At 37.6% G+C, this 14,589-nt stretch overlaps 1 protein-coding gene across 1 annotated transcript in view; it reads right to left on the bottom strand.

Annotated features, from left to right (window-relative positions):
- Positions 1–59: 59 nt before the first annotated feature.
- LOC139452371 (galactocerebrosidase-like) overlaps positions 60–14,589 on the bottom strand; it is a 29,775-nt gene continuing 15,245 nt past the window's right edge. Inside the window, exons 11-18 of the mRNA XM_071233830.1 lie at positions 13,775–13,914; positions 13,343–13,432; positions 10,324–10,419; positions 9,825–9,966; positions 8,839–9,019; positions 4,725–4,894; positions 3,817–3,896; positions 60–633 (exon numbers count right to left, since the gene is read on the bottom strand). Of these exons, the coding sequence (XP_071089931.1) occupies positions 391–633; positions 3,817–3,896; positions 4,725–4,894; positions 8,839–9,019; positions 9,825–9,966; positions 10,324–10,419; positions 13,343–13,432; positions 13,775–13,914 (1,142 nt within the window). The 3' untranslated portion in view covers positions 60–390. The remainder of the gene's footprint in view (positions 634–3,816; positions 3,897–4,724; positions 4,895–8,838; positions 9,020–9,824; positions 9,967–10,323; positions 10,420–13,342; positions 13,433–13,774; positions 13,915–14,589) is intronic.

Below are 14,589 nucleotides of genomic sequence, written 5' to 3'. Positions count from 1 at the left end.
TGAAGACCTCCTTTCCATCAAAAAGATTTTCTAGGGCTTTCTTTGGCATGTCAGTCAGTCTTTCAACATTGACTTTCCTGCAAACGCTATCATAATCAGTGGGACTGGCCGCTATGTTGTTGATATCGCCCACCAAACATTGAGGCTGGTTTTGTACATTCTGATTGGTACGTTAGAGCTGGTAGCGCAGCCAATCAAATTGGCTAAAGGAAATATTGGGCAGTTAATTTTAGATTGTGACAGCCATGGGGATGGGCCCAGGAGTTAGTGTAAGTTTACCAAAAAGCTAGCCCTGGAGATAAAGAGGGTGGGACCCATAGATTTTCATGCTTAACGCTGAATCAAATACTGATCATTTCAAGGCCTTATACCCAAGAGGTCAATGCAGTATCAGTGCCTGTCTGGCTTGAAATACAGAGTATCATCACGACTCTTTCTACTGTAGCTGTCCCCATTCTTCCTGTTACTTTTACCCTGCACAGCCTCCTCTATAGAGTTCGCTAGTTGCAAGTTGTCAAAGTCCGCTATGCCGTAATCACTTGTGCCTACTGCTGCAAACCCTTGTGATGGTACATCTGGAACTGATATGTTGAACAGAAGGTCTCCGTTCACATGGCCGACTGCTTGGCGATGCTGAAAAAAGATGATGAAATATGGTGAGTGAATGTTGTTTAACACCGCAGTCAACATTATTCGGGACCCGTGAAGATACGGAATTACGTATCTCGAATACCCATGAAGATCCGGGTTAGAATAGATCTTCAGCAACCCATGCTTGCCGTATCAGGCAACTATTACATCTGCAATATCTTCTGTCTTAGATACAGAGGATACCATTTTTTGTTTGAAATGTCCATCAGTGAAATGCACACCATGCTCTCTGTTCCCTATCAGCTGATGTAACTCACACTGCATGCAACTGTGCTCTCCAAGCCTCGTTTTTCGATCCAAGATGACGAAAGTGAGAAAAAGGTCAATAGCGCACAGTAACACATGGTTCCCTAAAGTACTTACATATTTAATAAACTTTAATTTACACTGACACAATGTTTTTCCCCCCAAATCAAAAAAGATTATCAGCTGATCACCCCGAGCATGTAATGAAATACCAGTCAACAAATCCGAACTGAAGTACGTAAATTAATCCCATTATTATACTATCTGGTTATAAAAATGTGTTTATTGTATATCTGGACTTATATTTACAATATATATTTTTAGTTTATTCAAAATTTCATTCAATATCTGTTTACATTCATTTCGGCCAAGTCATGTGTGAAGTGATCGGTAACTCAACGTTTTTTACAGCAACCGCCATCAGATTACTGCTTTTGACACCTTGAAACGAACTTTAGTTGACAAAGAATGGATACATGTATCATAAATGCCATACTTTGACTCGTTAAAAGTCATATTTGTGGTAATTTGACAACTGTCAACATAACGTTTTCGCAATCGAAATACATGTAGCGCGGGTAGTCCCTACGGTGACTGGTCAAATTGTTCCATACACAAAAATATCCTGCAATAGCAATCAGCTACCGTATATGACCTCGTATAAGCCGAATTTTGAGGACCAGAAAAAAGATTCTGTAGAAATGTAGAAAGGGGGCGGCTTATCCACGGGATACACTTTCATGATAGTATTTTTCAGATCGTGATCTGTCAGAAACATCGCCTGAATGAAGGTCTGATAGATTACAACTTCCCGAAAGTTTGAAAGTTGCCACCACTAGAGGTATTATTGTTATAAATTATCAATAAAGTCATTATTATAATTATACACCAATGTTGTCATGTTGTCATGTTATGCATGTTACTACTTCTGATTATAAGTATTCTTCCAACCATTTCATCAAAATTCTTTGAAGTTGTATCATTGGGTACTTTTTAACTGAATCACCGGTAGATTGGAGAAAATCTGTGTTCAGCTGAATAATATTTCTTGCTTAGTTTACAAAAAAATACACACTGTAATCTTAATCTCTGCATGTAAAACAATGCCTTGGAGAGCAGGGAATGCAATTTAAATGGTAATTCATCATGTCTAGTGATGATTAATGTCAAATTTCATATTCATGTCAACCAAGTTTGTTATACCTGTTCATTCACCTGAATATGCTGAAGGAATATGATGTGTTTTTTTCAGACATTCGATGATTTTTCTGGAATATGAATCATCAACATCTTCTATTCTAATCTTGTTTCAAACTCTGGAACATGCATCGTAGATCGTGTTAGGTAGGCAGTTTTTGTCATCTACCCCTACGACTCCATCTCGGTTAAACCGCTGATCGTCTATAACTCTTATCAATTATTTGGACCCCAAAGGTAGTATTGTAGTGAAGTGAACTAATCCCATTTATTGACTGGTGTAACACTATGCAAATTAGATTGCCTGTCTGGGACACTAGCAAAATGTTAGCCAATAAAATATCATAACATGCTCACGTGATTACATTCTCGTGAAACTTGACTCAGTTCATTTTATGTGCTCCAATATCTAAACCTTACTTGGCACGGGCGTCAGGCAATGGTATTTTGAAACCCCTGATTCTGTCCTTGAATTCCCCAGAAGTAACAAGATTGGAAGTGAAATGTAAACAAATATTTACCGACCATCATTAACAATAATTATTCAGCAATTTTAAAATGCAACCTTGAATGTTCACTATAAAACAATCGGGCACAAAATATGTCAAACTGTATTAGAGTAAACAACACAATATGCTCGAATAACGCAGCACACATCACAACATATTCAAAAACAAGTTGTAATTTCGTTTTTCATTACATTTTTCTCTCACCTATTAACCAAGATTTTTCCCCAAAACAGTCTGTAAATACAGAAGTTAAAACAGTTTCGCCTTATAGCAACATTACCTTACAGAGAGGGACAATTGGTTCCACAGCAACATAACCTGTACAGACAGGGACAATTGGTTCCATAGCAACATTACCTGTACAAAGAGGGACAATTGGTTCCATGGCAGCATTACCTGTACAGAGAGGGACAATTGGTTCCATAGCAACATTACCTGTACAGAGAGGGACAATTGGTTCCATAGCAACATTACCTTACAGAGAGGGACAATTGGTTCCATAGCAACATTACCTGTACAGAGAGGGACAATTGGTTCCATAGCAACATTACCTTACAGAGAGGGACAATTGGTTCCACAGCAACATTACCTGTACAAAGAGGGACAATTGGTTCCATGGCAACATTACCTGTACAGAGAGGGACAATTGGTTCCATAGCAACATTACCTGTACAGAGAGGGACAATTGGTTCCATAGCAACATTACCTGTACAGAGAGGGACAATTGGTTCCATAGCAACATTATCTGTACTGACAGTGACAATTGGTTCCATAGCAACATTACCTGTACAAAGAGGGACAATTGGTTCCATAGCAGCATTACCTGTACTGACAGTGACAATTGGTTCCATAGCAACATTACCTGTACAGAGAGGGACAATTGGTTCCATAGCAGCATTACCTGTACTGACAGTGACAATTGGTTCCATAGCAACATTACCTGTACAGAGAGGGACAATTGGTTCCATAGCAACATTACCTGTACAAAGAGGGACAATTGGTTCCATAGCAGCATTACCTGTACTGACAGTGACAATTGGTTCTATAGCAACATTACCTGTACAGAGAGGGACAATTGGTTCCATGGCAACATTACCTGTACAGAGAGGGACAATTGGTTCCATAGCAGCATTACCTGTACTGACAGTGACAATTGGTTCCATAGCAACATTACCTGTACTGACAGTGACAATTGGTTCCATAGCAACATTACCTGTACAGAGAGTGACAATTGGTTCCATCCATATGGGCTGGACAGAGTCTGAGAACCCTCTTTGATGATATTTATCCTCCCTGAAATGAAACATGGATACATTTCAAAAGGAATCAGGTCACCAAAGATCCCAAATAATTCTACTTGAAACCACCCATAAGCTCAATCCAACACTAATATTAACACCACGTTCATTAGGCTTAAAAAAAATAGTCTTGGTTCTTAGGCACTGCCTACATCATCATAAAGTTAATTGAACATTTCATTTTTGTTTACATTTTTAATTTTTTTTGTGCGTTGTGTTTAAGTATTAGGATTTTTATATATTTTTGAAAATGGAAATAAAAACCAAACGTGCATCAGACTTAATGATTATGTGGGTGGTGCCTGAGAACCAAGACTATTATTTTTTTAGCCTTATACCACTGTGTCATCAAGGGAGCGAATGCTACACTGCTTATAGCAATATTCCAGCAAGATGCAACAGGGCCACACTGTCATCCAAGAAACAGTCAAACCTTATTTTTGATCAATTATTACTCACTAAAGAATCTAGCGATCTGATTGGTCAGTTGTCTGGTCCTCTCTACACTTGAGTTACTATGATTTATGTCCAATGGTGTTCACAAAAAAAAAAAGAGTATCCTACCCATGGGTATCTTGATTTCAAATATTTCAAAAGTTCAAAACTCTGATGCTTGCTGAGGAGTTTTTAACTTTTATCGACGGAGTTGATAAATTTGATATAAAAAGACATAAGGGTGAGATTCCATTTATCATCCCAAATCATTCTTTCAACTTTTCAAGGTACTGGAGACATGCCAGGACATGAAGAAAAATTGTTACATGTATTAACACACACTGCAGTCAGTTGTATAATGTAGTAGGTACCAATGATCAAGTCTCACCAATGTCATTAGACACAATGTACGACTCATTGACAGGGAAGAGGAAGAAGAAGATGCCTCCAGATGAAAAGGTGTAACAGCCAGTCAGGTTTATCCGGGCAGCCACATAGATGCCGCCCGTACCATTCACCTTGCTCACCAGGACCTCGGTGTCGATGTAAACGTCATGCCTATCAACAAATAGTTCACAAGATACAAGATGGTATAATTCCTCAAACAAAAAATAAAATTACCATTCTGAAATCCATAATTTCCTGTTGATTAATAGGGGGCACGAGTGGCCTAGTTGTGTAAGGCCCTGCAATTCGCTGTGCAGAGTTGCGTCCCTTGGGCACACCAGAAACCTATGATTGTGGGTTCGAATCCCAGTTCGCCTCGATTATGTTTCTAGGTTTGTCAGCACCATACCCGTGCTTGTGGGTTTCACCGAAGTGGTAAATGTCTAAGACCTGCATCACTTTGGGCTTTCCTCCCACATTAAGCTGACAAGCCTTGATATAACTGGAATACTGTTAAAAGCGGCGTTAAACACAACTCACTCACTCACTGTTAATTAATATCAGTTATGTTTTTGTAGTTGGAAAGTTAGGAATATTAATGGAAAGAAACTATTTGTATTGTCACTTAAAATACATTTTACTTTTCTTTCATTTTTGTCTCTTACTTCTCCCTCACCAATTTTGCAATAATTATATTGTTATAATGTAATAATTTATAAATGTTAACAATCTTTAGAACTTTAGTTTATTTCAGTCAAGTCAAGTGGTATGATAATTTTGATAATTTTGATAATTCAATCAAAATGAGAAATATAAAAAAATATAAATACATAGAAGAAATTTTTTTTCCTTGTCAAATAACGATGATAGCATGAATTTATCTCATCTTGTGATCTGACAAAGTTAATATTTTCAAGTCAAGATATCAACTTTAGTAAACCACAAGAAGAGATAAACATTTCATTTGACAAAATAAATTCAAGTCTTATATTTTCTTTGTGATTTTCATGACCTTATTCAGAAAACCATAGTGTCAATGAGGCAGATTGACTGTAGGTGGGACAAAACGTGATATTTCACCTAATTTTAATAAAAATCTTATTTATTTCACTCTAGCAAAAGTATGTTTTCAGCATGGTCAGACTAAACAAAGTAGTTCATGATTAAATACATACCGGTAATACAAATATCAAAACGTGTTTCATTAAAACAAGAGTGAATTTCTGTGTGACATTGATATAAAGAGCTGTAGTACACTGTCATTAAATTGACGCATCTGTTGTGTTTACTGTTTACACAGAATATACTGTTTGAATTTTAGACATATCAGATGAATTGATGCCTTCAAGATTGTTCTAAAGTAGCATGTAATGTTACACACTGTGATTTCTTTTCCTTAAATTTCTCTTTTTCAGAAGAATGTTGTTTTCTAAATAAGCAATATTTTGAGAGAAGGTGAATATGCATTGTTTATAAAAAAATTATGTAAGTAGAAATATTATTACAATATTATTGAATTATTCATTTCAGGCTTTGAGTCCAGCGAGTCAACACAATGAAGTACTAATATCCGGTGATGGATGTCTGGAGGAGCTTTCTGCTGACAGAAACACACTGGTTACAATGTGCGTCCTGTCAAAGGACGAGGAAGTGGAAAGCCATATTCATTCAATCAACAAATGTGTTTCCTGTCACATTTCACTTAAATAGGACAAGGAAGTGAAAAGCCTTATTCACTCACAAAACAACATGGCCAATATTCGTCAGACACTAAAAAAGCACATTGTACCATTTGTTTACAAGCAAGAAAATTATTTTCTCCTGGAATTTAATTAGATGCTTTTGACTGACAAAGACACCCGGCCCATGTTAAGTTTTGAAAACTTATATTGTGAGAAATAAAGACATGAAAATTTCGGTTTGTTTTTCTTTATTAAATATGAGAAATCCAGATTGTTCCATCAACAAAATTTGTACCGATACATATATTTTATCTTGGCTTGATTACCAAATGAAGTTGATTCATTTTTATCTTTTGTTATTTTATCTGTACTCATATCTGATCAAGACATTTTCAAACTATTCAGGATAAATGTATTAGTAGCTTCCTATTGACATACAATTATCTATCATCATACAGGATTAGGTCAGGGTGTTCAAGAAGTTGGTGTTTGTATCAAATCTTATATTTCTTCAATTTCATGCATTATTTATATTTATCAATTTTAAGTTTCCTTTTAACTTATTTTAAACAGTTCACACATTATTACTTTTGTCGTGCACGGTGCAATCTCAATCTGTAATAATCAGTTAAGTAAGTGATGTTTGAAGAACAAGTAAAGTATCATCTGTCATTGTACACACTAAATAGAGTTATCACCCCTTCTGAATATTTATTTTGACACACGAGTTATTTTGTGAACTAATTTCATTTACATCGCAATATGTTTAGATGAAAATCATAGCAGAAAAAGCAATTTTTGTCAACTGGACACATGGCAAAACGACAGTACGCTGTGCAGCAAACACCACTATGAAACGTGAAATAAACATGATCGACGATTTCGAGTTCGCCAAGCCACGCATTGACTGAGCAAATTTGCAAAAGAAAACTGACCTGTTTCATGTTATGCGGTTCATTTACGATACAAAACTTCTGTCACTGAATGTACTGTCACATTGTACCTATATGCCGACGAGGTTATGATAAAACAATCTATTTCTGAAATACATATCTCGAAATGCACCTTTTGATTCACTTCCGGGATCCTGACAGCAAAATGCGAATTCTAGTGTATTACAGGCATATTTTAGTTTGACCTCAGGATTAAATGTGAAATATCTTCTGTATTAGATACAGAGGATACCATTTTATTTTTTTTTTAAATGTCCATCAGTGAAATGGACAACATGCTGTCTGTTCCCTATCAGCTGATGTAACTCACACTGCATGGAGCTATGCTCTCCAAGCCTCGTTTTCGATCCAAGATGGCGAAAGTGTGAAAAAGGTCAATACAAGAGTAGTTACTGAGCTATCAAAACAATACCATGGAACTGAGCTTTGGAACTTTGTATTTCTATGCCAGGTACACAACAATATGAACAGTGTCAAAATCAAACTTGTTAAAATCCCTAAATAGCAAAAGGCACCATTTGACAACCTGGTCTCAATGTATGCAAAGTGTCATGAAAGAGTACCTATTAGTTTTAGAGATATGGTCTGGACAAACACATCACTGTGAACAGAGTCAAAGTCTAAATTGTTTCCAAGGAAACAGAATTTTTTTTTTTTAAATGAAATTCCTAAATAGCAAACGGCACCACTTCAGCCCCTGGTTAATACATGTACAAAGTTCGGATATGAAATCTTTCACGGTTTTCAAGTTATACTCCCGATGATGTGTTTTTCAAGAAAGCCTTTCTTGTTTCTGTATGCAGTGAGGCTCATACTCTGAATATGACTGAATTACAACAGAACAAGATAGTTATTGTACATGCATGTTTCATATCATAATTTTATCTTTTTTCTGTATTTTCAAGTCAGACCTTTTCAAGATGAGTTTCCAAATTCAAGATTTTTAAAGAAGAAACCCATTGGACAAACAAAAGCCGAAACTTTTGAGTCTACTGGCCCATATCTGTCTCTCTGATCATTTTCAGTGGATCACAGTGTTAACAAATTGACTCTATTTGCAAAGCTTACTAGACCAAAGGATTTGGTTTGGTGTTTTACCCTTCACTCAGCAATATTCCAGCTATATGACAGCGGTCTGTAAATAATCGAGTGTGGACCAGACAATCCAGTGATTGACATCATGAATATCGATCCACCCATTTGGGATCGATGGCATGCATCAACCAAGTCAGCGAGCCTGACCACCTGATCCCGTTAGTCGCCTTTTACGTCAAGCATGGCTTGCTGAAGACCTATTCTACCCCGGATCTTTACTGGTACCGAAGGAAATGTTACTGGACTTGGTATATGGACAACTGGCTTCAGTCACAGATGGAATTATTCAAGATTTATCGGCATCAGAGAGAAAAGAAATCATTTATATTACCCATAGGGAAGAATGACAGTGTAGTAAATATTTGCACATGAACTTTTTACACACCATGTGACAGCACCAAGGAGATTCATGGTGGCATTGAACTTGTCATACGTGGGGCACCACACAATGGGCGGCTCCAGCACCATCTGCCTCATAACATTGCCTACCGTGGCGTCGATGTGGACCACTTCAAATGCCCCATTTTGCTGAGCCATAAGCAAGGGCTCTGCATGATTTTCATAACCTGAAACCATATCCAAATGTGAAAATAATTCAAATTTTTTTTCACCATTTATTGTGAGATTAAATAAATGATAATCTCAGATACTGGCACACTATTGAGGTGATGAAGCTAAACCCTGTATCTACTACACCTATTGTTTCCAGTTATGTCAGGGAAAATTGTAAATTAACGATCAATGGGTATCTTGATTGTATATGTCTCTAACTATAGCCAGCAGGGCTAGCATGTAAGTTAGTAAGTGATTGTGTTCAGCAATATTTGAGCTTATAATACTGTCCTGTAAAAAATAGTCTGGGTCAGGAAACATCAGTACTGGGAGTTGTTATTATGAGCAATGTCCCATGCTTATAGGGTACACAATCACCAAGACACCAACTTGACCATCTAATCCAGTTAGTAGCCTCTTACAACAAGCACAGATTGCTGGGGACCATTTCTAACCTAAAATTTCAATGGGGCAGCAGGCTAATGGCCTCATACCCGGGACAATTGAAAAACCCTTGGAAAAGTGTTTGTTTGTTTGTTTGTTTGTTTGTTTGTTTGTTTAATGCCACACTCAGCAATATTCCAGGTATATGACGGTCAAATACGAGAATCAAATCTGGACCAGACAATCAAGTGATTGACATCATTAGCATTCATCTACGCAATTGGGATACAATGACATGCATCAACCAAGTCAGTGAGCCTGACCACCAGATCCCATTAGTCGCCTCATGCAACAAGCATGAATTGCTGAAGACCAATTCTAACCCGGAACTCACATACTTGATATCCTGACCTAGTTGTACACTGTTTCACTCACTTTCAAAGTCTTCTGTATAAGGTAGCTGGAAGGGGCGGTATGGAGGGGGTGTTCCATAGTCCCCCTTGCGGCCAGTGTTGAGAGTAGTCAGGGTGTAGATCTCGTCCAAGCCAACCTGTAGGCTAACCTTGCCACTGGTCACCTGAACATTCAACCAACAACTAAAGTAAGTAAGTAAGTAAGTAAGTAAGTAAGTAAGTAAGTAAGTAAGTAAGTAAGTAAGTAAGTAAGTAAGTAAGTAAGTAAGTAAGTAAGTAAGTAAGTAAGTGGATAAATAAATAAATAAATAAATAAATAAATAAATAAATAAATAAATAAATAAATAAATAAATGAAACTTAAAAAGTGTGGCCTTAATGACAATCTGTACATGCTTATCGGTTAAGGGTTTATACATCTGTTATGTGTGGCCAGTAGCAGCATGCCAGCCACAGTGCGAAACACCAAGAATACATAACAGTAAAAAAAAGATTAAAATGTCATCTCCATGAGATATTTACCTGTACTGGGGAGAGAGACTTGAAGAAGACAGACTGTGTGTCCGTGTCATTAAACCCAAGCTTGCTGTACCAGACATTCAGCTTTTGAAGACTTCCCTGAAAACAATCATGCAGTGAGTTTGTTTTAACACAACTTTCAGTTGTACCATGGCATGTCAGCTAGTACAACCACTTTATTACAATAAAATAAACATTTCAGTGTAGATACTAACACCGTTCACAAGCAAGTGATGTACAGAAATGTGAAGTAGGAATGTTATATACATGTGGACAATTGATGTACCATTGTAATAAAGAAGGTGTATATCCTAAGAACTATCTCCCTTGTTCATCATACCAACTTCTAGATGCCACTTAAAGAAGTTATGTCACATAAAGGAAAGCCTTTGGTGAAACCCACAATTATGGTGATGACAAACCTAGACACAAAATCAGGGTGATCCTCATGTTCAAACCAATGATCAAGCCTAACTCTGCACAGCAAATTGCTGTTCCTAAGCAGACTGAGTCACATGAGTACATACCGGTATGTGACCCACCATGTAATAAGGGACCTAATGAGTGAAAAATCCTATTTTGACTTCTTATGATATTTTAAAACTACAGTATTTTAAGGACATAAAATGCAAGTCACAAGCAACAATTTACATGTATTACAGAGATACATGGCATCAAACATTTGGACAAATTTTCTTACTTACTTACTTACTTACTTACTTTGGAGATTTAACGTGCGCTTTCCGACTGATGCGTATTTCGCACACGGGCCCAGACAGGCCATTTAATGTGTTTCCGAAAGGGGCGAAAGTGGTCTGAGCAACCCAAGAGGGGGGTTTAGGGGTTGCTTATATAGAATTTAGGAATTTTGAGATTTGGAATAGATGCCGATGGGGTTGGGGAGGAGAACTAAGGGAGCTGGGTATGGTGGATGTTTGTTTGTTTATGTGATTTTGATTTGGTAGGTTATTGTGTTTTTAGATGCGTTTTACTAGTTCCGTTTTTTTAAAGAATACGCCTAAGGCCTTGAAGTTTTCTAGTTTATTTTGTGGGTTTAGTATTGCTTCTAGAGTGAGAGCCTTGTTTAGATTGAGGGTGGTTTGTAATGCGGTTCGATGTGTTAGGTAGTGTGTGCAGTGGATGAGTGCATGTTCTGGGGTTTCTAGTTGTTTGCAGTGTGGGCAGTTACCTGTAGTGTGTTTTTTTATTTTTTTTAGGTGGTTATTTAGGTTGGTGTGTCCTGTTTGGAGTTTAGTGATTACTCTGTCGATTTTTTTTGATGGATGGAGAATTTTTGGTTTTTGTTAGTGGTTTGCTGAGGACATTTTTGATTTGGCTATTTGAGTTTAGATATAGGTTATGCCATTTTTTTTGTGATTTTTTGCTTGTTTACGCTTTTAATTTCTGATTTTGAGATGGGTAAGTTTAAGCTTATTTCTGGGATTTTGAGGGATAGTTTAGCTGCTTTATCGGCGTTTTCATTACCGTATATTCCTACGTGGGCGGGTATCCACAAGAAGGTTATTTGTTTGCCTGCCTTAGTTAGGTCGTTGGAGCTTTTAAGTATTTGATTTATTAATTTAGGTCGGTTTTTGGTATTTTGTTTTGGAGGGCTTGCAGTCCACTTAGGGAGTCGGTAAGTGTTAGGATTTTTTTGTGGTTTTTGGATTCTTGACAAATTTTCTGCAAAAATCCCATTTTCAGTCTTGAAATAATAACTATTGTTGTAATAATTTGGATATAGAGACGGATTAATCGAAAGTAGAAATGTATGCTAAAATGTTTTGAAGTCATGTTTTTTTATAATTAGATTATGAACTAACAAGAGAAAAATTTGGAACTAACAAGAGAAAATGCCTTTCTTCATGACATCACAGCACAATTGTATCCTAGCACCCATAAGGTCCCTTTTCTACTGGCGAGTCATATGTTGTTTCAGCAGTCATCAATGGAGCAGAGTGTTCCCTGTAGATACAGCTAAACAGGGATTTCATGATGTCTGAGGATTATTACTCGTGGATCATTGTCCATCAGTTGGGATTACCCTGTGTATATACTGTAAATCTTGATAATAACGCGAGCGTGAATTAAATGCGAAAAATGCGAGTGGTCTTTGCTCGCATTATTAAACATCGCATTTATATCAACAATAAGACATTTTGGATAGTAGAAATACCAACTTAGCCATACGCTGAAAACAAACAACTATGTATTCCACATCACTGTTTATTGAGCAGCACTTGTTACAAGTATATAACCAATGTCATTCAAACACTAATTACATCCTGTGAATTGTCACTGCTGGGGTCAAGACAAGCGTTCTACTCACTTATGTCATCACTGATCACACCTGCAAGTCAAGACAGACGCCACCCAACACTGTGTCTTTGCTCTTTGCGACTGCATCAAAGGCCGACACGAGCCAGCACGCACGTATTGTTTTAGCTGAAGTACTCTACTCAGGGCTAATAAGCGGTGCTATTTGGTGTGTGATTGGATTTATGTAAGGTTGGATTAAGGTGAGGATTCTCCTGTAAACCTGACAGAGGACATTTTGTTTAGACATCAATCCACTGATGCTTGAGAGGAGGGGGTGTCGCATTCATATTGAGTCACATTTTTGGCTAAGGGCCAGCGGTCGCATTCTTTTGGAGATGCATTAATTTCATGTTTTACAGTATTCAACATTCACAGGTCTACTGACAGTGTTGGTACACTGCTGATTTGTGTTCGCATTATTTCACCTATGACTGTAACGGACACGGGATGAGGTTCACTAATCTGTGTACAGTTGAGATAACAAGATTGTTACATGTAAATGACCAGACCCTAACCGTAAGGAAATTAACCTCAAATCAACCCTAAAAACAAAAGTTAGTTTATTCAGAGGCCAAACACAGATATATGGTCTCTAGATTATTCTTTGCTGTCCAGCATCTTGCCATATTGACCAAGAAGACAGTGTCTGGACAATTGGAATCAGTTGTTTTTATTGTCCTCAGTGGAGCAGCAGTCAACTCACAAAGCTTCCTCCAATGTCTAGGGTGATGGTCTGTGGTTCCACAGTGTAGGGTGGCAGACTGGGGCGGATGCACTTGGAGTGGTCGTGAGTCTGCAACAATTACCAGCAACACATGGAATGCGACGGTATTATACTTATAATCTACAATTTTTTCAGACTATTAGGTCTGGGTGAGGCTTCCATATTTCTAAGACACATTGGTCTTCTCAATTGTATTTCATGGTGTTATGGCGTTTAAGAAGCACATTAATATTTTATTGTACTTTTAAATTTGAAAAGTTTTGATTCATTCAAACTAAATGGAATGAAGCCTTTAGTCGTGTCTGCATGGTTTCTGTATTTAAACCCTGGCTTAATTTGAGATCAAATATTCGGCCCAAAAAGGCAATAGAATCCATTCTTAAGCCCTGGGCTTTCCCAGCAGTATCTAACCATAGTCTCTATGACAATCGAGAGATCCTTTCCATCCGGGCTGACGAGTGAGACGTAGCTGCCTCCACTGTCTAGCAGCCCAACTCCCGACCCATGCTTCAGGTACGTCCATCCTATCTGGGTGAACTGGGTGGTGTGGCCTGTACACATAGGAGGAAGATACTCATAAGTCTATACAGACAGATGTAAGAGTTTGTCATTTAAGATAGTCTTGACATCAAATACAGATTGAAACAACACAAGTTTTATTTATGTTGGACCCCACTGCACACTAGCTATCCATGACTTATTTCATTAGTTGGTTGGTTGGTTGGTTTGTTGTTTAACGCCGCAGTAGTATAGGTAATATTCCAGCTATATGACGGTGGTCTGTAAAATAATCGAGTCTAGACCAGACAATCCAGTGATTGACATCATGAGCATCGATCCACGCAAATGGGATAGTTGAAATGTATCAACCAAGTCAGCGAGCCTGACCATCCGATCCCCTTAGACGCCTTTTACGACAAGCATAGTCGCCTTTTACGGCAAGTTCGGGTTGCTGAAGACCTATTCTACATTAAACTATCAAAATTATCTGCATGCATTGATGACTGATAGTGAGTCAGGTTTAACACCTTTAAATATTATTATAGCTATGTCATGGTGTATCAGCTAGATGTAGGAGTGAGTAAGGCAGGTCTGAAATGTTTACAACGTTGGTTAAACCAACAAGCACGCGTATGGTACAGACGAACCAAAAAACAAACTCAGGGCAAATCTGGATATGGAATGACAGACAGACAAAGCTTTTGAATATGATTTCATGAAAATTT

Source organism: Haliotis cracherodii, unplaced genomic scaffold, assembly GCF_022045235.1.
Source record: "Haliotis cracherodii isolate W230 unplaced genomic scaffold, xgHalCrac1.p SCAF_9, whole genome shotgun sequence".
Taxonomy (NCBI): domain Eukaryota; kingdom Metazoa; phylum Mollusca; class Gastropoda; order Lepetellida; family Haliotidae; genus Haliotis; species Haliotis cracherodii.
The sequence above is the reverse complement of the archived record's forward strand: the minus strand, read 5'-3'. Positions and strand labels throughout refer to the sequence as shown.